The sequence below is a fragment of the Carassius carassius genome, chromosome 7 (genome assembly GCF_963082965.1).
Source record: "Carassius carassius chromosome 7, fCarCar2.1, whole genome shotgun sequence".
Lineage (NCBI taxonomy): Eukaryota > Metazoa > Chordata > Actinopteri > Cypriniformes > Cyprinidae > Carassius > Carassius carassius.
In genome coordinates this window covers 27,486,786-27,511,077 of record NC_081761.1, presented here as the reverse complement: position 1 = coordinate 27,511,077, position 24,292 = coordinate 27,486,786, and the positions used below count along the sequence as shown (strand labels likewise).

The following is a 24,292-nucleotide window of genomic DNA, read 5'->3' as shown; positions in this document are numbered from 1 at the left end:
CTCTCAGGGAAAGAGGAAGAGAGAGGATTATTTACCATTTTAAATGAATAAATCCGTATTGTGTGAATCCGGCACACCAGCCAAAGAGGGACAGACAGAGTGACAGACCCTAACAGTGCAGAGCTGCAAATGGCAAAAAAGAGAGAGAAACAACACGAAAAGAAGGAAAGGAGGATTTTAAGATCATTTGGATACTTCTGAAATATCTTAACTCAAGAGTATTTTTATATTTACAAAGAAAAACCTTCCAAAGCATAGAAGTGAGTTTCCTGACAGAAGATGGATTGATGAAACTCACACATTGGGCTGACCATGTTTGTGAGAGAAGAGTGATACCTTACTTTCAGTTTTGCATATCTGAAATCTGAAAGGATCATTGAGGCAAGTACAAACTGTCTGGAAATGTTATAGTGTCATATCTATATATATATATATATTCTTCATTTTAATTAGCTTTCCCTTTTAATGAACTTATATGTTTTTTTATGTGTATTGTAATGGATAATATTAAAAAGACTAGTTCACCCAAAAATGAAAATTTGGAAATCTGGAAATTTTACCTCCCTCAGCTCATCCAAGATTTAAATGAGTTCCTTCATTTGAACAGATTTGGAGAAATGTAGCTTTAAACTTCCTTATTAATCTCTGTAGTGAATAAATAAATGCAAATAAATACATCACAAATATAAAATAATATATATAACCCACAATAGTCTGCCATTTAATGTCTTGTGAAGCAAAAAGCTGCGTGTTTGTAGGAAACAGATCCATCAAGATCCATCCATTCTGCTAAACCAATTCTCCGTTACGTTGCTTTCTACATTGAAAAAGTCACCTCCTCTGAATCAGGAGAGAAATATTCACAGATCAAGGTCTATTCTCTATTAAGAACAGTCGGATGTGGATGTGAGAGAAGAACAGTGGATGGACTTTTCAGCTGGAGGAAGCATTACTATGGATTAAGGATTTATGGATTTTGGCCAAAAGCTATGATTAAAGTTAAAATGCCTTGATGGTGGATTTGTTTCTTGCAAACACACAGCTTTTCACTTCACAAGACATTCACTGATGGACTAGAGTCATGTGGATTACTTGTGAATTATTGTTTGAACTCGGTACCCATTCACTGCACAGGGTCCATTGATGAGCAAGTGAAGCTTAATTTCTCCAAAACTGTTCTGATAAAGAAACTCCTTTTTTTCTTGGATGGCCTGAGGGTGAGTGAATTTTCAACAAAGTTTAATTTTTTGGGTGGACTATTCCTTTAATAGATTTGTTTTAATAGATAAATTTAATAACAACAACATTTATATGGACTACAAGAAGAATTTATTGTTACAGGGTGTTATGGATGTGCTGAGTCTTTCTGGACTCAAATGGAAGTCTTCTACTATGAGACTGATAACCCTTCACTTATTCATAATCCTCTGTAAGTTTGACTTTTTTTACACTCTCGCCAAAACACCGCATAAACACTTAAAAATGAAGGTTCTTATTTGACATATATGGTTCCACAAAGAACCTATAACATCCATAGAATCTTCCATTGGGAAAAAGGTTACAATTCTTGTGAAGTTTCTCAGACCAACTTTGAATTGATTTAACTAGATTTTTTCTTGTAAATCCAATTTCTATGTTGCTGTTAATATGAGTGATTAGTGTTTAAATGATAAAGCAATTGTTACTAATCCCACAAACTAATAGCTCAACTCTCCAATTTCTCCAACAAAAGCCCATTGTCAGACGCCTCCTTCCCCATCACTTCCAGTCCGGGTCACTGTTCCCTCACCATGGCAGTCTCTCCCCCTCTCTCAGGCTGATCTGGGCCTTCTCTTCACCAACTCCAGCCCCTTCACCTCCACCCAGTCCTTGTTGCTCATGCCTCCATCTGGAACAGCTTTCAAACCTCTTCTTCGAGCTACATTTGGTTCCTACACCATCACACAGGTACTGCAGTCTCGATTACAGGTAATGACTTTCATCTCAACTTAAAAGATAAGGTTATTTATTCTGTTCTACCACTTGTTTTCTTCTCAAGGTGATGTCTGAACCCATTCCTCCCCTGACTCCATCTCTCACTGCATCGCTGCTTTCTAAAACCATCGTGAAAGAGAAAGAAGGTGACAGAGGAGAGCGGTTTAAGGTGCAAGTGCTGTTTCATATGAGGGGTGATGCTAAAAGAGGAACCTGCGTTAGTCTCCATGCTTTCAAACAGACAGAAGAACAGAAAGCTTCCTGCATCACTCAGGTATTGCTGGTTGAAGAAACTATACGTATATATGGATCAGGACAGCATGTATTTAGATCTTATGCCTACCAAGTCTGCATTTATTTGATTAAAAATACAGTAAAAACAGTAATATTGTGAATTTTAATATATTTAAAATGCAATTTGAAATGTATCAGCATATTAAAATGATTTCAGAAGGACACTGAAAACTGGAGTAATGGTTATTGAAAATGTAGCCTTGCCATCATAGAAATAAATTACATCTTAAAATATATATAAAAAATAATAATAAACAGTGCTTCAGATTTGCTACAATATTTCACAATATTACCGTTTTAAATTTTGGTCTTTTTTTATTTTTTATTTGTTTAGCCATATGACAATCCATTTTGTATTCTTCCATTTCTTCTCAGCCACCTTTTGGGTTGTGTGTGGTCACTCTGAAACTTTCAAACGACTGGTTTGAGTCGACTCAGAACATCAAGGCAAACCTGGACCAGATTTTCATGCAACGTCACCTGAGCAGAAACCGCTCTCGTTCTCGTAACCGTGGGAGAAGGCATCCGAATTTGCCAGGAGGACTCCGGGGCCAGTCTAACCAAATTCAGCTCTACTACTCTTCCTTTGGCTTTGTGTCCAGTCCTGAAGGCGGACCCCCTCGATGTGTGGAGGAAGTATTGCAGCAGTCTGAGAGGAAGTTGTACTACATTGGTCCTGTGGGACTTGAAGATCAACAGATCAACAAGACAGAGCAGAGCTCTGAATGTTTAGACAGACACGCGGAAGAAAAACTTTGGCTGGATTTCAATGTGCTGATTGTCTACAGCAAAGGGCCTGTAAAAGCTGGCCAACCAGTCAGAGTGTCAGTGAACCTGAGGGCAAATATTAGTGTGGAGTCACTGACCATTAGGTAACATTAATATTATTACATAAAATTGCTCACCAAATTTTATGCTATAATGATTTTTTAAATTCTCTTCACATTTTTTTTCGCAGACTAAAAGTGAAAAAAGGGTTGTTATCTCTAGGAGTTCACCCAGTCACAAACTCTGAGCTGTGGATGGTTAATGTAGAAAGGACAACAGGTTCAAAACATGATGTTATTTCCATCATTAGCCACAGCACTGGTACTCTTCCAGACAACACTGGGTAATCTATCTATCTATCTATCTATCTATCTATCTATCTATCTATCTATCTATCTATCTATATATATATATATCTATCTATCTATCTATCTATGGGCTGCCAACTCTCACGCATTCGGTGGGAGATTCACACAAATTACACTTTTCTCACGCTCTCACACCACCAAATAAGTTTTCTCACACAGCCAAAAGCACCTTGAGTTAAAAGTATAGTAACAGTGGCGTTAAAACTATTTTTACAGTGGCGTACCCCCTGGGGCATTTAACATTCTCCTGCGTACACCCTCTCTTCCACTTAGAACGCGATCACACCTTTTCTATTAAATAATTATTTTACTTTAAGAACTATTATTACCTTTTTAGAGGCAAATATAAATTATATCATATATAAACTTTTTTAATACATAAACATAACATATTTTTCTTAAATATACACATGCGTTTGTATTTATATATACATAATAAATATACACAGTACACACACATATTATGTAAACGATAACTTTTATTTTGGATTCGATTAATCGCGATTAATAGTTTGAAAGCACTAATTTAAATAAATATTTCAGCCATGAAACTCTGTTTGCACTCTGATTGGTTCATTTAGTTCGGTGTTCCTAGCCAATTGGATCCACGTACTCAAATAAACAGGACATATTCTGTGAATGCCATGTCTGAGCACTTTGCATGTTTTTATATCAGGCCACAGCCTCCCTAGCACCACCTGCTTAGATCTGCTACGGGAAATCTTCCTCTCTCTAGTAGCAGCAGCATTTTTTCTTTTAATTTTATGATCTGAGAATTAAGCAGAAGCAGTACTTGCTCAGCAGCAGCAGCAGCAGCAGCAGCAGCAGCAGTGTCTAGACAGTGTCTAGATTATGCATAGGTGTGGTTTTAGTAGTCTAAATCTATTTACATTAATAAAGATTTTACAATCTATCCCCACTTTAATCATGACTAAATTATACTTGTGCTTTACATGTGCTTTAGTTTAGTTTTTTAGTCAACACACCAAAGTAAGTGTACTTGTTTAAATCCTGACACAATATACATCAAAACCCAAGGGCTGCTACCTGTCACGCATGCAGAGTCATGCAGTTGAGATGAGACTGTCTCTTACACCACACATCCTTTTTCTTACACAGTATTGCGAAGCAGAGAGGACACTAACAAAGAGCCGACAAAGAAGACAGAATAGGCAGCACAGTGCAGCAGCAGCAAGTTATTCAGACCAATCGGGTCTGTAATTTATTTTAATTTATATTTATGCATGCTGAGTAGTCAGTTTCTCTCACTCATCTTGCACTGTGTGAATACAAGCAGGCAGGTCAGTGAGTTACTTTTATGTGTTTCCGACGTGTTTAGGTTAGAAACTAATATGCTGTGTAGCCTGCCTGGAAATAGGTTAGCATATTTGTTTTGCAGCACTGCAGCAGCTATTTTACAGTTTTTCACTAGTTTTTTTACAATGTGGGCAACTCCAAGCTGAAGCTGGTAGACAGGCTGAAAGCTAGTGGAAAACAATAATCTGACATCGATTATTTCCTTTTTGTCTTTGTCTCTTTCTTTTCTGTTCCAGTACTTCTGCTCTAAGCCAGGTATCCTGTCTCTCATTTGAGGCTTTACACAGAGACTTTGGCGTAGCGATAACTGTCACTGCTAGCTGGTGGGTGGAGTACTCAACACGCAAGTTTGCAGTATCACCACACGGCACAGCGACAAGCTTTTTCTCCTTTACTGACAGAGAAGTGGTGGGCATTGCAGCCATCACCGAGGTAAAGATAATTGAAAAATTTCATATGCATCCAGTAAGTGATCATAAGGATCACTACCAGAATGAGAAGTCCCATTGTCTTTAGTTTACTACATTTTCCCCATTGTATCGACTTCGTCTGTTATTTTAGCATTTACAAAGTTTTATATGATGATTATTTACCATCCTCCTGGCAAACTACAAATAGCTTACCCAAAAATGTAGATGAGTTTGTTTCTTCATCAGAACAGATTTGGAGAAATTTTGCATTGCAACACTTGCTCACCAATAGAGTGAATGGGTGACGTCAGAATGAAAGTCCAAACGGCTGATGAAAACATTGCAATAATTGAAAGTAATTTATACTCCAGACTCCAGTTAATGTCCAGTAAGGTGAAAACCTCACTTGTAATAAGCAAATCCATGATTAAGACATTTTTAACTTCAAAATGTTGCTTAAAGTTAAAGGCCTTAATGATGGATCTGTTTCTTACAAACACACAGCTTTGCAATTCACAAGACATTGATTGATGGATCTGAGTTGTGCGGATTACTCATGGATTATTGTGATGTATTTATCAGCTGTTTGGACTCTCATTCTGACGGCACCCAGTCACTCCATTAGTGAGTAAGTGATGTAATGCTGAATTTCTTCAAATCTACTCCAATAAACAAACAAATGTACAGCTTGAATGGCCTAAGGGTAAGCAAATAAAAAAAATTTTGGTGAACTATTCCTTAAATTTTAAATGTTTGACTCAATATGTGTAAAGAACAGGAAAACATGGTGTTTACTGAGATATCATTATTTTCCTTGGCAGAGCAACACAATTATCAACACGGCTATCTTGACGAGCCAGCCTGTGTCACTTCCTGTCGTTGTCCTAGCGGTGGGCCTTGACGGCAAAGTATCAGATGTGACCACAGCGGTGAAGTGTCATTCAGCCAATGAAGATATCATTAAGGTATAAAGATTTCAGAGAAGGTCTGCTCTAATGCATGAAATATATAAACTCATCTGACAGCTCTTTTCTTGTCTGGCACTGGCAGGTGTCTCATGATTGCTCTGTGCTTTTTGTGGATGGGAGTGAATCAGGAAGGGGCAGCATCTGTGTGGAGCTGGAGTTTTCTTTGGGAATGCACAGTGGCTCTTTGTGCTTGGCTGTGTGGGCTCCTGTAGTTCCACTGCGTGTGTTTCTCTCTGACTCTGTCCTGAGTCCCATCAAAGGCTGGAGCTACTTCAGTGAGAGCAGGTATGTTAGTTAATGCTTGTAAAAAAGAAGCATCATTATTAAAAAAAGAGTACTTATAAGGGAAATAAATATACATTAAAAGACTATAATTAAGTGAATGTAATGTTTTGGTCACTGAACTGCATGTTAACTGAAATTAAATAAAAATGCATTATAGTTAAGTTTATATTAAGTTGAACTTAAGTGTACTTTCTGACTCATATTTATATCTAATTTCAGAATTACATTTCTTTTTGTCGTTCACTTATAGTTCAAATACTGACAAATGTACAACAAGAATCTCATGTATTTAAATATATTTGTAATTACACATTTGTAATAATGAAGTTGAAATTTAGTACATTTAAAAAATACTAAATTTAAATAAACTTTCAAAGTCATGACAGTATCTTTGATTCCTTAAGATTTGAATTACACTACAAGTTTACATTAAATGCTGTTAAGTACATTACTTTTTCACAAGGTTAGTTAACTGACTAACAATGAGAAATAAATGTTACAGCTTTTATTCATCTTTATTTTATTAGCGGTAATAAAATACATCTGTTCATGTTTGCTCAGGTCCATCATGAAACTAAACAGATAAAAAAAATATTTTAATAATTAATTATTATTAAAAGATAAACTTAACCTTTACTGAGTTTAATAAATGATTTAGCAGTGTTTTTACCAGTTAGTTCATGTCAACTAATTCTACCAAATTAAACCTTATTATGAAGTATTCTTCTGCAGACTTTTCCAATTGCAAGGTAATGGCATTTATCATAATCAATCAAAACGTCTCTTTCACAGGTGTGAACCAGTTTATCAGAGGTCCACTATACAGATTTTGGCACAATTTAGTGCCCAATCAGCAGCTCAAGGCCAACCAACCTACATGCTTGGATCACCGGACTGGTTTGTGGATGTGACTGAACTTGTCCGAGACTGGCTGAGGATAGAAAACCCATATATTGCAGCTCTTGATAAACAAAAATATCTTGTTGGCTTGAAGCCTGGAATTACATCATTATTGGTATTTGAATTAAATATACCTAAAGGGATAGTTCACCAAAGAAATTTGTTAGTGTGATTTCTGTCAGTTTAAACCCATTTTCTGTGAAAACTCAAGAGGAGTTTTTTTTTTTTTAGATGTCTCAATTTTGGCATACGGTGTAGGTAAAAGGGGTCCAATATTCTTTTGGACCCCACTGACTTACATTGTTCAGACCTTCAAAATATATTCTTTGGTGTTCAACAGAAGAAATAAGGTCCTACAGGACACTTTTAGAAGGTGGTTAAATAATGACAAGATTTTCATTGGTGAACTATTCCTTCAACTATAAGCCTGTCTTGGTTCCTTCTCTCCTCCTGCTTCACATATCTCACGTATGTTTTTCAAGGTGATATCAAGTCAGTGGGATGGAGTGCTTGGAAGAGCTAATGTCATTGTATCCTCTGAAGCAGTCACTCCTGGTGACCTCTCCGTTCAGTTGGTGGGAGGGCTTGGCCTGTCCATTAATTCCAGCCCATCTCACCCATCTATTGTCACAGCAACAGTGAATGCTCACAACACACTGTATAACCACGGGCAAGTAAGTAAACTGAGAACTAATATTTTAACACTATTGTTTCTAGCAGCCTTGCTTTAGTCCTCATTCTCTTCTTTTCTTTTATTAGGAAGCATCCATCAGTGTTTGGATCCAGTTTGATGATGACACCACCATACCTGTAAATGCCTATAGTGGGATTCCCTGTACTCTCCGGCTCTCCTCTTTGGCTGAGTCCGTGGTTGCTGTGACACCTGCTCCATCCCAGCACATTTTGGCACAAGGTGATGGCGGTGGGCCTCTTGTGAAAGCCGAGCTTCTGGTTTCCACCTGTGAACCAACATTTAACCACGTTGAACCAGAAGTAATCCAAAAAAGAGGTGAAGTAAAAAGATTGGCTAAAGGTTCTGGCTGGATAAGGGTGAATCTGAACATGGACTTTTGGCCAATGGGAAGTGAGGAAACCAACTTTGAGATGCATGATGTGACTGATATGTTTGTAGACTCTAACAAGGATCTGTATGATAACTTTGAAGATCAACAAATGACGGTAAACTCCACAATTGACTATGATGTTGGTAATGACGTGTTCAGAAGAAATGACTTGGAGCAGGCGTTTTTGATTCCAAACCATGAAGAGAGTGCCGTGTATTTATCCCCTGGAGTGGAAAAAGGGAGGAAAGAGGTTAAAACTGCTGACAGACAAGTAGAGATTGGTATTGCAGCTGTCCTTTCTCTTCTCTGTCTCTCTTCTCTCCTTTTCCTGGTCAACTGCCTGCCATGTGTTTTGAGAGAACAGAGGAACAGAGAAAGACGAGAGGGGAATGTAAAAGACACTGTGGAGGAAGATGGGGAAACTGCAGAAGAGCACGAAGAGAAAGCAGAGGGAAAACAGTGTAGCGAAGTGGTAACAGGAAAGGACAGAGGGGAAAGGAAATGACTTTCAGAATACCACACATTGCATATTACCTTGTGTATATCCTGGAAAAAGTCAATAAATCTTTATTTGCCCTTTACAGTTATATAATTATAGCACTGACCATCAGTTTGAGATTTTTCGGTTGAGATGTAGTATTATGGTAATATAAATTATGTCTTTTTTGTTATTGTTTTTTTTTATTTTTTTAAAGTCATCAGTACAGGAAAGGCAATATGCTCATAATCATGCATTAGAGAAAACACAATGTTAATCTAACAAACATTTTATGATCTGGAATAACTTAAACAATTGAACGGTTTTTAGACTTTTTTACACCACTCAATATTAAATAAAGGTGAAAAAGATTCAAATGTTCATGTTCTTTTAAAAAAACAAGGGCTTGTTCAGTGTTCAGTCATACAGATATACTTTCTAGGACAGTTCATTTATTTTCAACTAGAAACATATTTAGACCATTTTACCACTTGTTTTTGCGAATACAATCAACTAAAATGGCAATCAAACCGAATAACATCATAATTTGACGTAAACTCATTTAATTTAGACTGACCTTTTCAGACTTTCACAGAGGTACAATACTGTGAGCAAAGAGCCGCTGTGCATCTCTCCCTGGTGGTCTAGTGGTTAGGATTCGGCGCTCTCACCGCCGCGGCCCGGGTTCGATTCCCGGTCAGGGAATGATTGTTTTTTTTTCGAGTCCAACAAAGATATTCGACACAAGAAATCCAAGTTGTAACATTAAGGCCAAAAGTTCTCAATAGTATATTATTCTTGAGAATTCGCGCCTGTGAGCACCACGGATACACAGATAACAGAATATCGTCCGAGGTATGTTATAATCAAGTCTTGGCTGGTATGTAAAAAAAAACCCTTTAACATAGTTTCTCACAAATTGACCGAGAAAAAAAAAAAAAAACCCAAGGAGACTAAGGAGGAAGTGAGAAAGTCATATGCACTAAACCAAAATAGAATACGAATCAGCAGAGTGGCGCAGCGGAAGCGTGCTGGGCCCATAACCCAGAGGTCGATGGATCGAAACCATCCTCTGCTATAATATTTATTACTTCATTTTTTTTCAAAAGCATTTTATTTCGTTCTCTTTTTGTCAGAAAGCAAGCAACTTTTCATTCTGAGCTTCACTTTTTAGACTTTTATTTCAAACTTTAGATTTATCATACGAATCTCCAATGGTCTAATGATGTAAGAATCTAAGAAAGTTCTAAGTAATTTCTGTAAGAAATGAGCTATAGCTTATAGACATCTATAAGCTATATAGCTAATTTCACCAGTTTCCACAATGAGTTGTCAGCTGGAGATCTGTAAAACATCACATCAACTCTTGGAGATCAGGTTTTGTTGGCAGAACTGCTCTCTGGAGAAAAAAATAAGCTTACATTTACACATTGAAGTGCTATAAAATGCTAGCGCCCAACGTGGGGCTCGAACCCACGACCCTGAGATTAAGAGTCTCATGCTCTACCGACTGAGCTAGCCGGGCTTATACTGAACTACTATCAGTCAAAATATTCAAAACAGAGACACAAGTACAACACCAACATTACCAACAATTTTACATTTATAAATTTATTTAATACTAATATCTAGAGCACTCAAAACAGCAGACTTGTTGTACCGCCAAATCCGTCAATCCCGTGTGGGTAAAGTAAAAGATTGCTCTGTTCATTAGTGCTTGTGCACCACCTGCTGCTCACTTTTAATATTACAATTCACGGAGAGTCACCATTAAAATACCTTAGACAATTGCTTTAACCGTTGCTAACATTTACAGACCTTAATCTGCCTATTAATGTTTCAATTTATATTTCATAAACCACCTTTTATTTCTTGTGTTAATTATTCCAACAGTACTGTAATGATTCCTTTGACATTCTGAAGACCACTGGTTTTAAAAAGGCATGAGTTGGAAGCCCTTCATCAGACATATATCAGACTCCTCCACAGGAGGCCGACTGCTGATGTGTCTTGAGATTGCAGATCCATGCGAATCGTTTCCCACAGCGGGGACAGACGAAGGGTTTCTCTCCTGTGTGAACTCTTTGGTGTTTCTTGAGGTTGCCTGCTTCTGTGAAAAGCTTCCCACACGTGTCACACTTAAAGGGTCTCTCGCCTGTATGCACTCGCTGGTGGGCCACAATGTTGGACAAGCCAGAGAACGCCTTTCCACAGAACTTACAAACATAGCTTTTCCGTCTACCGTTCTCCATGTGCTTTGGTAGCTGCAGCCTGGCAAGAGAAGCCCCAGGATGAGTTGGGTTGGATATAGTTTGGGGTTTCACAGGGAAATATGAAGGGTTTGTTCTACTTGCAGTCTCTGTCTGAATCACTTCACGTCTACGGACGTTGCATGATGCTTCAATTTGGCTTTGCCTCAAAATGGGACCTTGATTCCACCTTTCCTCTTCTCTGATCGACCCCTCTGCTGCATTTCTAACAACATGTGTTCGGGTAGATGATGCTCCATCCCGTCCATCTTTGGAGCTTCTAATAGATGATACAGTCTCTGACTGAACCAGCATACAGTCTTGATCCTGGTCCGACTCTGTGTATGAACAGGATGGATGTGCGGGCCAGTGCGTAAAGCTGGTTTTAGGTTCTGCAGGTCTGTCATACAACAAGCAGTCCGTTTCTGACATTTCAATGGCTGTCTTTTCTCTGCTGAGCTGAGGCTGGTTTGTGGGTGAAGTTCTGCTTCTCACCATTCCCTTGTGTAAGTGTCCTGAGCCTGTGAAAGCTGCGCTTTCTCCTGTTGTTAGACCTCTGCTTGGTCGAACAGCAAACCTGTGGTACTGGTGCTGTTGAGAGCTACTTGGACTGCACTCAACAGTACCTGGATGTAAACACGTTCAGATACGGTCAGAGTACATTTAATCTGCAAATAGCTCTAAATTTAAGATGGCATTCAAATCTGTTTAGTAAAGTACTTGTATGTAGAGTTCATGTAAACATATGCAATGGAAATAAGCGTTGAAAGGTTAACCTTCATTTGTTTAATTTTTTTTCCATTTGCTCACCCTGTATCTTCAGTCCAGGGGATGGAGAAATGCTAGTTCTCTGGCTCCTACCCTGGCAATTTTCACTTAAATGGGGAAATTCCACATCTATAGGCTGGAAACAATATAATACTACATTCATTTTTTGTTGTTGTTTTGATCCTAAAGTGGCTTACGTTTACTTTGCAGCCATGATGTGACCTCTTGGCACTTTTTAGGAGTTTTTTGCATCTTAAAAGAACAGAACATCAACAAACCTTCTCTGTGCTTTTGGCTGGTGAGGTAGAAAGTCGCCTGCTACCATTTTCTGTATCAGACTCTGCTGAGGAAAGAGAACGAATGGTCATTTTTTTTTATACTAGATTCCAGACCAAAGTATGTAAATAACTAGTTCAGCCATGAAACTCTAATGTGCCTCTGACTGGCTTCAGCAGCCTCCTTTATTCCTATCCTGGTTAGTATTTAATACCGGTCCTACTGGAACCCTCATCCACCCCAGCACCACCTTCTAGATCTGCTAGAGGTTTTTTTTTATTGCTGCAGCAATTCACTGCCACTGTCTTATTGAGCAAGCCTTTATACTTACTCTGTTGCAGCAGCAATTCTTATTATAACAAAGACATTTAATTCAACACAAATGGAATCATACTATTCTACAACTGACTTTAGCACCTAAGAGAGGACTGCTTTTTTTGGCCCTCTACTCACCATATTGCACAATTATGGCTTGTGTCTGGCTTCTTTCCCACTGGTCGTTCAGATCCTCCTTTATCACTATTGTTTCTGGCTCTCCGTCTTCCACCTGTCTTTGCTGCTGAACACATGAAACAAGGCTTTGTGTTACAAGATGGCCCTGGCTGGCACATAAACATCAAGGTAATTTACTAAAGCTTTCCATGTGAAAATTAACTAGGAATTTCTTGTATATGAGGAATTGTGTTCAGTGGATTGTTAGGGTGTCATAATGATCCTGATAAATGAAGTTCGACTGTACAAAAAGGTGTGGATGTTTCATGTTTTGAAAAAAAAAAAGGTGGGTAAGTATTTATGCTACTGCTGAACAACCAGAGTATGATTTATTAGTATTTATCAATGTTTCAGTGTCAGGTTATTTATAAAAGCACTATTAAAACAACAGTGCATTGACCAAAGTGCAGTATGTGGATCTAATCATTCATCATAGTGTAATGGTTTTTCAAATGGAAAATCAGAAATTATGTTATTGCAGTGCTGACTAAATTCTGGATATTAGTTAAATAGAGTTTTTCACTATTCTCATATTAGGAAGTAAATATTATACTTGTGGTTGCAAAGGCAGTGACCACCAGATGCTGACATAAAGTTTTACTTCCTCCAACTACTACCTTCAGGGTCAATGTTCTTCAAAAAAAAAAAAAAAAAAAAAACACAAAATGAGTACAGAAATGTTTATTCAAAAATGTTCAACATTTATTATACCAAAAACTGTATTTGTAAGTTGATTCACCTTTTTCTACAGTATACCACAGGACAGAGATTTACTCTGAGTTTTGTTAATTTATATATATATATATATATATATATATATATATATATATATATATATATATATATATATAAAACACTTTGACTCACATCCCTATTGCTCAAAAACAATGTAAATCATGTATGTAATTTAAATGAAAGTCTCATCTGGAAGAGATATGATGGTTGCATAAGACGCTCTTTAGCAGTAATCTAGTGATCATTTATTGACTCCTCCTTGAGAAAGCGTTTCTTCTGCAGTTAACATATCAGTATGGTACTTCTGTTGGTGGTTTTTGAGGTTTCGTATCCAGGCAAACGTCTGTCCACACTGGGTACAACTATACGGACGTTCTCCTGTGTGGACTTTCTGGTGTTTTCGCAGGTTTCCCGCCTCTGCAAAGAACTTCCCACAGGTGTTACACTTGAACGGCTTCTCGCCCGTGTGAATCCGCTGGTGGATCACCACCTTTTTGGGGCGGTTGAAAACTTTGCCACAATATGTGCAGGCAAAAAGTTTTTCGCGAGGAACTCTGTCATTTCTGGTCTGACCAACTCTTTGTTGGTTAAATATGAGATCTCTGACATTGTGGTAGCTATCCATGCCCTGTATCTTTGAAGATGTTGATGCCACTGCTGCGAAGTCATTTGTCACCAGTGGCGGATTGGAGGAAGGCAAGAGGATCCTGGTATCCTGGCGTTCCTCCCTCACGTATTGGGGATAAACTCGTGGAGCCTGGCTTTTGCCACGTGCTACTTTGCAAGCCCACACAGAAATTTCTTCCACCTCCTCTGCAGAGTCGACCTCTATGACCTCTGAACGGCGTGAAGGGTCTGTGCATTGGCTCTCAGCTGATCTTGCATTGTTCACGTACGTGCAAGATCGTAGACGCAAGTCAACATTGTCACTCCCTTGCATAAAATAATCCCTCATAGGACTGGATTTTCCATTCAAATCAAACTTTCCTTCAGCATGTAATTCTACGGGCTCTTGGGATATCCCCTTAACACTCTCAAACTGTGGCTCAGATTTAAGCGCAGTGTCAGATCCACTGACCTCCAAAGTCGGCTGATGCATCCCAGAGACCTGACCATCATCTTTCACCATCTGAACATCACCAAAACCTGCCTCTCCAGTCTGTGATTCCGTCTCTTTTACTCCTGAAAGAAGTGAAACAGTTACAAGACAAGCTTTAAAATGGGTGCTGATAGTTACCCAACCTCTGTCAATTTTATAATAGGCGTCTTGTGTTCTTCTATGCACTCACCACCATCTCTGATGAACAGTCTCTGCTGCCGTGTTTGGTCCTCCTCAAACATCTCATCCTTTATCAGCACTGTGTCCGCTTCTGATAATACTGCATCTCCTGTCTTTAACGAAAGGAAATGTTTCACAAATCTCAATATATATTATACGGATATGTACGTTCAACAATTGCAGCTGTTTCTATCCATCTATCTATGACAGTCAATATATCTTAAACATATGTAAACATATTTTTTTTTATTATCTGTCAATCTATGGATAGATCTACCTATAATCTGTCTTTATAAAAAGTGAATCTGCTAAATGCTTTTTAAAGCATGACGATATTAAGATACTATAGACATTAAAGTCATTAACAATTTGTGTAAATAGCTGCTTTGTGGAAAGTGCTATATAAAAAATACAGTCTACTTGATTCTTACAGTTTATCTATATATCTGTCTGAAACCTTTTTGTTCATTACTACAAATTTCACAATAAAAAGTGGCTAAACCAGTTATTGTGGTTATCATAAAGAGATAACGGCTTACCTACCATATTGTTAGTTTCATTTTCATCTTGCTGAGCAGATGAGTCTGTTCCTCCTCTTCTCCACAGTGCTGAGTTAAACTGAGCTCCATACAGCACATCTAAATATGTGAAACAACACAAAACAGAGTACTTTAACTACATTAGAGGTATAATTTATTTGGTGTGATGGCAGAATATTTCATACAAGGTTTAATGATCACACACCGTTAGTCTGGTTCCTGTATTTGTCTGACAAAGCGGCGCTCACTTGAACCCGGTTAGCGCGATGCAGTGAACTAATCCTCCTCTCTGCAAACCCCCGAGCCATCTTTAGCTCCAGTATGTGAAGTTTCCTCTTCAGGGCTTTGTTTTCACGCTGACATTGGGTCATCTGTAAGTTTATGACCGCGTAGTCGTCGTCTACGAGTTTGCATATCTCAGCCACCGCTGCATTCGCCAGAACCTCCATAATGGAAGCGAGCTGAGTCTGGAAAGCGATGCGATTCGACATGGTTAACGTTTAAGCGTCCTACAGCACGTTTCAGTAAACGTTCAATGATTAGAGAGCTGAATAAAAAATGATACCGAATTCAAAAATGTAAATACATATCTTTAAACCGTCGTGGGAATAACACTCATCTGTTTGTCATCGCTATTCACTTCCGGTCAGTAGTAGTAGTGACGTAAAAACCATAAAGACTCTTTCACAGCGCACACCGATAATATTAATACATTTACTGAATGAATAAAACTTTGATTGTTGTTTTGGCCACTCTGTTAGTTATATTTTGGTTAATTTAGGCTTAACCGTTTGTTTATAGCTTTTTCAATAGCCTATTCAACCCAGATGGAAACTGTTTATAAACTCATAGCCTATTGTTTCAAATCTGTTTCTGGATACCTCAATTATTGATTTTTGAATTTAATTTTAACTGCTTTGAGCTTGGCTGAGATTTTAGCCATTGAAGCCTTTCAGTGAAAGATGCAGAGAGTTCATAACATAATCATTTAATTCTGCTGTGGTACACCAAGAAAATACATAATACATGCAACATATTTGGGCTTGTAAAACAAAACAAAAATGAAATACTTGTTTTATATAACTGTTATATAGATTTTTTTCATAATGTGCATCAGTGTTACACACATCAGTCATCATTCCAAAACATCTTGAAGAACGGATTAATAAATAATGAAATTAGTGGGCGGAATATAATACATTTTAAACATTAAATATTAACAGATACTTGTGAAGACTTTATATGTGACCCTGGAGCAAAAAAACAGTCATAAGTAACACAGGTATATTTGTAGCAATAGCCAAAAATACATTGCATGGGTCAAAATTATTCATTTTTCAAAAATAATCAGGATATCAAGTAAAGATTGTGTTTCATTAAGATATCTTGTAAATTTCCTACCGTAAGTATATCGAAACTTAATTCTTGATGTAACATGCAATGCTGAGAACTTCATTTGGACAACTTTAAATGCGATATTCTCAATACTTTTTGCAGCCTCAGATTCCAGGTTTTCAAATAGTTGTATCTCGGACAAATATGATCCTATCCTAACAAACCATACATCGCCCCTAATGACTGGTTTTGTGCTCCAGGTCACATATTACAGATTGAATTAAATCATTCCAAGGTCCTCAGAGACGACCTCCGGTGTTTGGCTTAACTTCTTTTCATGGAAAGGCTGCAGGGTTTTGGGTGGTTTGTTAACTTTGCTGTAGATGGGTTGGTTCTCCTCAGGCATTTTGTTTTGTTGAGAGTTATTGTTTTGATTTGACTGTACAATCTCAGGTACACTATAAATGGGCTCCTCAGGCTTCTGGTCAAGTCTTTTACTTGTGTTTATTTCGACATGGCCGTACACCTCAGAGTACACAGGTTCTTGCTGCTTGTCATTGTTTGGTGTTGTTTTGAGAGGCCGGCAGTCAATCGTGTTGGTAGGGTTGGCTTGGACACAGTTGTCAGGTTTTGGGCGAAAGACATCTGCAGGATCAGAATACACTGGTTCTGATTCATCGCTATGATGAGACGGGAGAGGATCTGTCTTTATATCTGCGTACACAGATTCATGACTGCCTATTAAAACTGCAGGATTTGAATACACAGGCTCAATCAAGCTAATACTGCCACTAGGGTCTGAGTGTGTGCTTTTTGAGGAGCTAACGGAATCTGCAGGGTTTGCATACAGAGGTTCGGTTAAGCCAATAGCACTTGCAGGTCTGTTTGAGAAAGCATATATGTTTGGGCCAAGGACATCTGCTGGATTAGGGTACAAGGGCATTTTTGCATCTGAAGACTGAGGGCTGTTGCTGCCCTCCATATCAAGCAAAATAATACTTTCTGGGCGTCTGGGCAGGGGTGAGCGAGGAGAACGAGAACGTGGGGAATGTGGCGAGTGCCTGTCTCCAGTAACAGCAAGGCTCTTCTGTTGGTGGATAGCCGACTCAATAAGGCGAAGGATCTCGTCACTCTGTCTGGTCTCAAAGTTAAAGGTTCCAGGGCCTGATTCACAGCGCCTGCCCGCTTCTATAGAAAACAGTATCTAGAGAGGAACGGAGAGAAAGTCAAAAATATTTGTAAGCACTCATTTAACATAAGTTACTATAAGAAAAAAAAGAGGTTAGTGTATTAGGCTATATGTCATTTTAACATACAATTTGGTAGAGTATTTTTTTTTATAAGAGACAGAGCATTCAAAAGTTTGGTTTGGTAGTTTTTGGTAGTCTTTTCTGGTCACAAAGTCTGCATTTAAAAACAAAAACTTAAATACAGTAAAAAAAAATTATGTTGCGAAATATTAGTACAATTTCGAACAGCTGGTTTGATTTAATATATTTTAAAATGTAATTTAATCCTGTGATGCCAAAGCTGAATTTTCAACAGTCATTACGCCAGTCTTCAGCATCACATGATCCTTCAGAAATCAGAAATATGCTGATATTATATTTTTTTGTAACATTGTAAATGTCTTTACTGTAACTTTTGAACAGTTTAACGTGCCCTTGTGGAATAAAAGTATGAATCGTTAAAATAAATCCTTACTGACCCCAAGCTTTTGCCTGGTAGTGTATAATTATAACACATAAAATAAATGAACAAATAATGTGTTTTAGTTTACACAGTATTCAACAAGAATATGCATGCACCTTTTGGGTGATGTTTTTTGTTTTGCTAATAAAAATATGAGTCATCTTATAATTTATCACACAAACAGAAGAATCACATCTGATTGTATTTTATTTAAATAATCTGTATGTATCTGTTATGTATTTTTTCTGCTGACCTTATCTCGGCCATAGCGGCGCAGCAGCTTGTATGGCCACTCCATTACAGTCCTCCTGGTCTCCAGATCTTGAAGAACTAGCATGTCCTCACCAGCTTGTAGCCAGTATTGTCCTTTCAGGCCACATCGAACTGAAGCGTCGTTCTGCAGTACAACCACTTTAAACTCGCTCACTAAAATGAAAGAGACAGCGGGATCAGAATTAAACATAAAAAGCTGTAATTCAGAGGTCAACAGTTAACAGTTGTGTTTTAAACCAGATCCGCATCAAGGTAGTTCAGTGTTGTCTGTTGGTTTGTTAAAAAAACCCAGTCTTTATACAGTAATGACGTAGGGAGTGGTAAGAGTGGCCTTTAAGGAACATGTCAGCAGTGTTGCCAATGTGGGGAAATTTAGCTACTTTCTCATTGTGACTGCAACTTTTTTTATTTTTTGCAACAAGGAGCTATTTAAATATTTATATATATACAAAAAAAATCGCTAGTTTTATTTAAATAGCTCCTCGTTGCAAAAAAAAAAAAAAAACTGCATACATATATATATATGTATATGAGGTCACGGGCCTACGGCAGGGTGTGGCCAAGCAAAAAAAAAAAATATATATATATATATATATATATATATTTTTTTTTTTTTTGCTTGGCCACACCCTGCCGTAGGCCCGTGACCTCACATTTGTTCTCAATCATGTGCCTTTGAAGTGAACACACCAGTGTGCCACGCCTGCCATGATACACACCTCAATTTCATTATAAGCACCAGTCAAGATGGCTGAGAAAAAAAAATATGAGCAGCACTTTAGAAATTGCTGGTTGCAAGAACCTGCATTTAAAGACGGGTTTCAGCTTATTATGGGAAATGCATCAAAAGCTATAGAAACAGTCACAGAAACAGATGGTTTCTTTTGTACAGAATGTGAGGAAAACCTCACATTGAGAACGAGAAAAACCTCTTAATAGATGATGACCTGTACTGTGAAACCCATGCTCATGTCCAGGCAAAACCACCTGAGAGTCCAGATCTTCTCTGTGTTCTTCTGATTATATCAGGGCACCAACTACTTAGTGCATGAACATCTTGTTTTAACCACGGACACAAAAGTTCTACCACAATTCATGCACAGTCATGTCAACCAGATACTGAGAGACAGTGCATAATCGTGTCATGTGTGCTGGGATTCAGTATTTTGCACTTACTTTGTAGTAATAGAGTGTGTTGACTGAAATATCTTTGTATGAATAAAGTCTTTGTTTTTGGAGAATTATAATTTCTCTTATCTGGTGTATTTGAGCAGGACAGGGATGCACTTTGGTGAAACTAAAACTAATTCCCAATATTTATTTATGTATCTTTTGTGTGTGTATATATATATATATATATATATATATATATATATATACTTTCCTTTACCTGTACCAAATTTACCTGTATTTACTTAGTTTTCAAATTTGGTGACTTTTTGTGAAAAATTGAGAATTTAAGGGTGGTTCTAGGGATTTTCTGAGGGAGGGAACCACAGGACAGCATGAATGATACATTTGACCATTGTTTGTACTTACATTGTTCTCTGGACATGTAGATCTGATTGTCTTCCATAAGAGGCACTGGCTGTGGTGCACTTTTAGTGTGTTTCTGTGAAATTATAAATACAGTGAGAAACACTAGCAGCAGGGAGTGGAGTCAAGGGTACTGTACTTTAAATAACCAGCTATGTGGCCGGAATGATCTGCATTTTTCATTGTATTAGGATCATGTATATAACTTTATACAGCTTAAATGGTTTGTTGTTTCATACTGTTCAAAGCTTTTGGGTCCATTTTTTTTAATAGATGTTTTTGAAAGAAGAAAACCGGACCCCAAACTTTTGAAAAGTAGTGTCTAATAAAAACATATCTGAAAAAATCCGAACCTGAAAGGCAATGTTACATATTATGTCCACCCATTCTCCACAGCTTTCTTTCTCTGCTGCAAACACAAGCCTCTTGTCCTCTGTCTCCACACAGAAAGCAGCCATGTTTTCCCCTGGACACGCCTCTGCATGAGGAGGCAGCTTGACGACACTCACACAGTCGGCCAGACGGACAACTTTCTTCTCTGGAAGTCGTCTGACCACCACAGATGACCGTTCACGAACAGCCTCCGATAATTCTAACCGTGCAACGCCGTGCCGACTAGCTGGAACAAGGGCCAACCAATATCGCTTCCACTTCTGTTGAGAACAAATATAATACTATTACTTATATTTATTATTTTCCTTCATCCATGTTTCTGCAATGCAACTACCATGATATTTATCACATTTAATAAGGTCTTGTCCATTAGGTGGAACTTGTGCTTCAGGTAAAGAACATCCCTCCAATCTAGTTTAACATGAAGTGCACTTTCATGAGGGCGTGTATTTGTCAATGGAATGTGCTGTAATACAGAAACCAAGGCAGAGATGTTCACACCAAGTTTCAACTTGTAGAGGCAGTCTCGTTCCATCTATCTCATACATACCAGAGAGATCATACCATGGCATGGTGAGTTATATTAAAAAAGGTACAATCAAATATCATCAGGCTTAAAATCATTGTATATATTTTATATGACTGCCTTAATTTTTTTATCCAATCTTTCTGAATACTACAAACCATAATACCTTTAGTTGGTGTAACATCATTGTAAACAGTTTCTGAACTATTTTAATAAAATGGTTTTAATCTGTAGTTTTATACTTGAGGTTGACAAACACAAAAACACATCTGCTTGATTTTAATACCAAAAAATAAATGGCAACGCTCTAATGATGTCTTACCTCGCCATGTTTCTGATGTTGTAGGTAAACTTCTCCTTGTTTCCTGTGTGTGTCCATGTCTGCTTACTCTGACAGCTCAAAAAAATTCTTTAACAAATGGTTGATCCTTTCCCAGCACAATCTGTTTCCTCCTTTAACTGTTAACACATATTACCAAGCCTATTACATGAGTTAAAAGCATTGTAAACTTAGACTCCGCCTCTTAAAGGAAAAAAAAAACAGCCACTGTTGGATTTAGAGCAATGACTTGATTTATGTCTGAATTATAAATTTGAATGGTTTTCTTTTTTCCTGAACATTTATGGCTCAGTTCGGCCTAATCACAATATATAAATAAACATCAAACAGCTGGATAATATGACAATCTTCTAAAAACCTTTATTATACTATATAAATATCCTGCTTTTTGGTTTTGGAGTGTGCATCTTCACTTTATACTCCACCTCTGAATCACTCTCTACAGTTGAACATTGATTAAGTATAAATAAATGTATTAAGATAAAAATATGATTTCGCTAATTAGAATCATGGCCATTTTAAACTACAGAACAGCAGAGAGCTGTACAACTGCTGTAAATTGTTTTCTATATTTTTGAGGGGATGAACTTCACTATTAATTCAGCAAAAGTAGATGGAGCAGTTTTTAATATTTAAGAAGCCTTGTAATTCCAAAGTGTTTCCAAAGTTGGATTACTTGGGTAACCCAAATAGTGTTCTAATCAAATACATAATAAAATGTAAAGAGTCATACAAAGAAAATTGACCTTCTAGTGGCTTTGGACTGGTTTAGGCTGTCAAGTAAATGGAGTAACCACAAGACAAAAAAATTGGTTATTTTGAATAAGTATGTACTCTACATTTATTTAACATATTTATCTTGACAGTATTTTCATATGGTGACCAGTTTTCATCATACAATATATATATATATATTGGGTGCCTTTTTGCCCTTAGACTTTGGGTAAAATCTAATTAAAAAATTATTATATTTGAACCATTTTTAATCAAAATGTATTTAGAATATATTTTTTAAAAGAACATATTTACCCTATGATTCTTCTTCTTCTTAAATTTCTCAATAACGTAATTTATGTGATCATTAGGTTATACAACTCGGATATGAACAATTATAGTGACACAATATATTGACATTCAAACTTCATTTCAGAAGTATTATACATGCACAGACTGGCACACAGACATAAACTCACAGCCTCACAGACAAACTCAGTATTATCTTATGTGTAGTGAGCAATAGTCTATGAACAGTCATTCACATAAACATCTTTCAAAACTATTACATAATGAAGGATTAAGTATATAAAACCTGTCATCATCCTCTAACATAATTAAACTGTTGAATGTCAGGGCATTAAGGTAGAAAGAAATAGCCACAACAGTGTGTCCAGACTCTTGGTCATCAATTCATCGTGATTGCTTTTCTTAATTTTCGACAGAACTCTGGGCAAATTTATAGTGTGTCTTTGCCAGTAAAGGAAATCTGGACACATTTAATACAAGGAATGTTAATATGGTAAAAGGTCTGCATATATTTAGAAAGAGTGTCAGAACATTACGGGTTTCTGCAGGATTTTTAAGCTCAAATTTAAGACCTGAACATATACAATTAATACCATATGGGGTAGGGCAATGTCTATAGTACCATATAAAGTATAAAATACCATTACAAATGACTGTAAATAGCATAATTTACAGTTCAAGTTTTCACAAAAACAAAGTTTTATAAAATGATCAAATTTACATTTCAGCCTTTAAAGTAAAAGTATTAATTAATATATTAATTTAAACAATTATCAATAAATTATTATATCAGTTAAATAACATAAATTAGGGGTGTGCGATATTGATTAAAAAAAAGATAGAAATTAATAATTTCCATTAAGATTTATGAGTATTTTTACCTTTAAGTCATTTAAGTCACAGCATCAACAGAATTTATCTTTGCAATGCAGAGGAAACACAGAAGCTGCATTAGAAGTGTCTTTACATGTATTTACACACTGTTTAATGCAGCTCAGAGCAGGGCCGTCGCTAGTGGGGTGAAAGGTGGTGACGATTATAGGGTCCCACGGCTGAGGGGGGGCCCCCAACGATCTCACCTGTCTGGCTGAGGCCAGCCTAAAAAGACGCTCAGGACAGGTGACAGGCCACTGCTGCGTTTCGTCACGAGACTTTACCATTTTACACGTGTTTTTAAGACTTGCCGCTTGTCGATTTAAACATTAAAGTATTCAAACACAAGACGCGGAAAAGATCATCTGAGTAGCCGGTTACTCGCGCGCTGTGTTCAGAGCGCAAACAGAGAGCCGCTTCTCACAGAACCGAGCGCTCCTTTGCAAAACTCTCCTCGACGTTCCTCCTGCACCTGAACGAACAAATACAAATCACAGTTTTAACAAACAGAAAAGGGTGTGAAAGAGCCCAATTCAGCCCCCGCGGTGTTCAGGGCTCACGCAGAGAGAGGCATCTCTCAAAACGCTTGAACGCCGATTTTGCTTCTTAAAATATGTCAAAATACCTGTCTTGGAAAGTATGCTCGAAAAAACTGTCGGTTATGTCTTAAGTGAAAGTAAACCGTTGAGAAAAAATGTTTATCAATATATTGGATGTGTTCATTGTCTCTTAAAGTGACGGCGCCTAATTTAGCTACTGGCTGCAGTAATGTTAATCCAAGAAAATGAAAGAAAGAAAATCACTCACTGCTCTTGACTGAATTACTTTGTAGTTTTAACAAGAATTAATGCACAGTCATATATATATATATATATATATATATATATATAGTATAAAACTGGGACCAAAAAATATTCAGCACCATATAACGCACCATGTTTTGCTTATGTTTTTTTTTTCTGAATTGCTAATGCCACAGTCCTTTTCACGCCACAGCCTGAACAAAATTAATCACTGATTGGTAATTGGTTAACAAAGTATTGATAGTAGTGTAAATATTGTCATACTAACAATTGTCTGAATTTTGGTTAAATATAATACATCTATCAAAGTTATCTGACATTATCAAGATGAATT

General features: G+C 37.3%; 3 protein-coding genes and 2 non-coding genes across 8 annotated transcripts; 2 read left to right on the top strand and 3 right to left on the bottom strand.

The window, feature by feature from the left end:
- The first annotated feature begins 1,254 nt into the window (after window positions 1–1,254).
- On the top strand, window positions 1,255–9,184 carry tmem132a (transmembrane protein 132A). The gene is made up of 11 exons (XM_059554390.1): window positions 1,255–1,429; window positions 1,733–1,947; window positions 2,039–2,248; window positions 2,644–3,140; window positions 3,227–3,379; window positions 4,958–5,153; window positions 5,953–6,096; window positions 6,182–6,384; window positions 7,177–7,399; window positions 7,767–7,958; window positions 8,044–9,184. The coding sequence occupies exons 1-11, from the start codon at window positions 1,312–1,314 to the stop codon at window positions 8,851–8,853; spliced, it is 2,961 nt and encodes a 986-aa protein (XP_059410373.1). The 5' UTR covers window positions 1,255–1,311; the 3' UTR covers window positions 8,854–9,184.
- Window positions 9,185–9,459: 275 nt separating this feature from the next.
- Window positions 9,460–9,531, top strand: trnae-cuc (transfer RNA glutamic acid (anticodon CUC)). Its single transcript has one exon. It is a non-coding gene; the product is annotated as a tRNA-Glu (tRNA).
- Window positions 9,532–10,278: 747 nt separating this feature from the next.
- trnak-cuu (transfer RNA lysine (anticodon CUU)) lies at window positions 10,279–10,351 on the bottom strand. Its single transcript has one exon. It is a non-coding gene; the product is annotated as a tRNA-Lys (tRNA).
- Window positions 10,352–10,519: 168 nt separating this feature from the next.
- LOC132143825 (zinc finger and BTB domain-containing protein 49-like) lies at window positions 10,520–15,815 on the bottom strand. Of its 4 annotated transcripts, none has more exons than XM_059554386.1 (8): window positions 15,370–15,815; window positions 15,169–15,263; window positions 14,636–14,738; window positions 14,425–14,528; window positions 12,573–12,678; window positions 12,122–12,186; window positions 11,886–11,979; window positions 10,520–11,701 (listed from the first exon to the last, which is right to left on the bottom strand). In XM_059554386.1, the coding sequence occupies exons 1-8, from the start codon at window positions 15,653–15,655 to the stop codon at window positions 10,800–10,802; spliced, it is 1,755 nt and encodes a 584-aa protein (XP_059410369.1). In that variant the 5' UTR covers window positions 15,656–15,815; the 3' UTR covers window positions 10,520–10,799. The 4 variants fall into 4 exon arrangements, with proteins under 4 accessions (XP_059410369.1, XP_059410371.1, XP_059410370.1 ...); XM_059554388.1 differs by having other exon boundaries at window positions 12,122–12,183; XM_059554387.1 differs by having other exon boundaries at window positions 12,573–12,675.
- Window positions 15,816–16,743: 928 nt separating this feature from the next.
- On the bottom strand, window positions 16,744–21,400 carry LOC132143124 (docking protein 2-like). The gene is made up of 5 exons (XM_059553270.1): window positions 21,242–21,400; window positions 20,354–20,653; window positions 20,004–20,076; window positions 18,445–18,617; window positions 16,744–17,703 (listed from the first exon to the last, which is right to left on the bottom strand). The coding sequence occupies exons 1-5, from the start codon at window positions 21,296–21,298 to the stop codon at window positions 16,780–16,782; spliced, it is 1,527 nt and encodes a 508-aa protein (XP_059409253.1). The 5' UTR covers window positions 21,299–21,400; the 3' UTR covers window positions 16,744–16,779.
- Window positions 21,401–24,292: the final 2,892 nt, after the last annotated feature.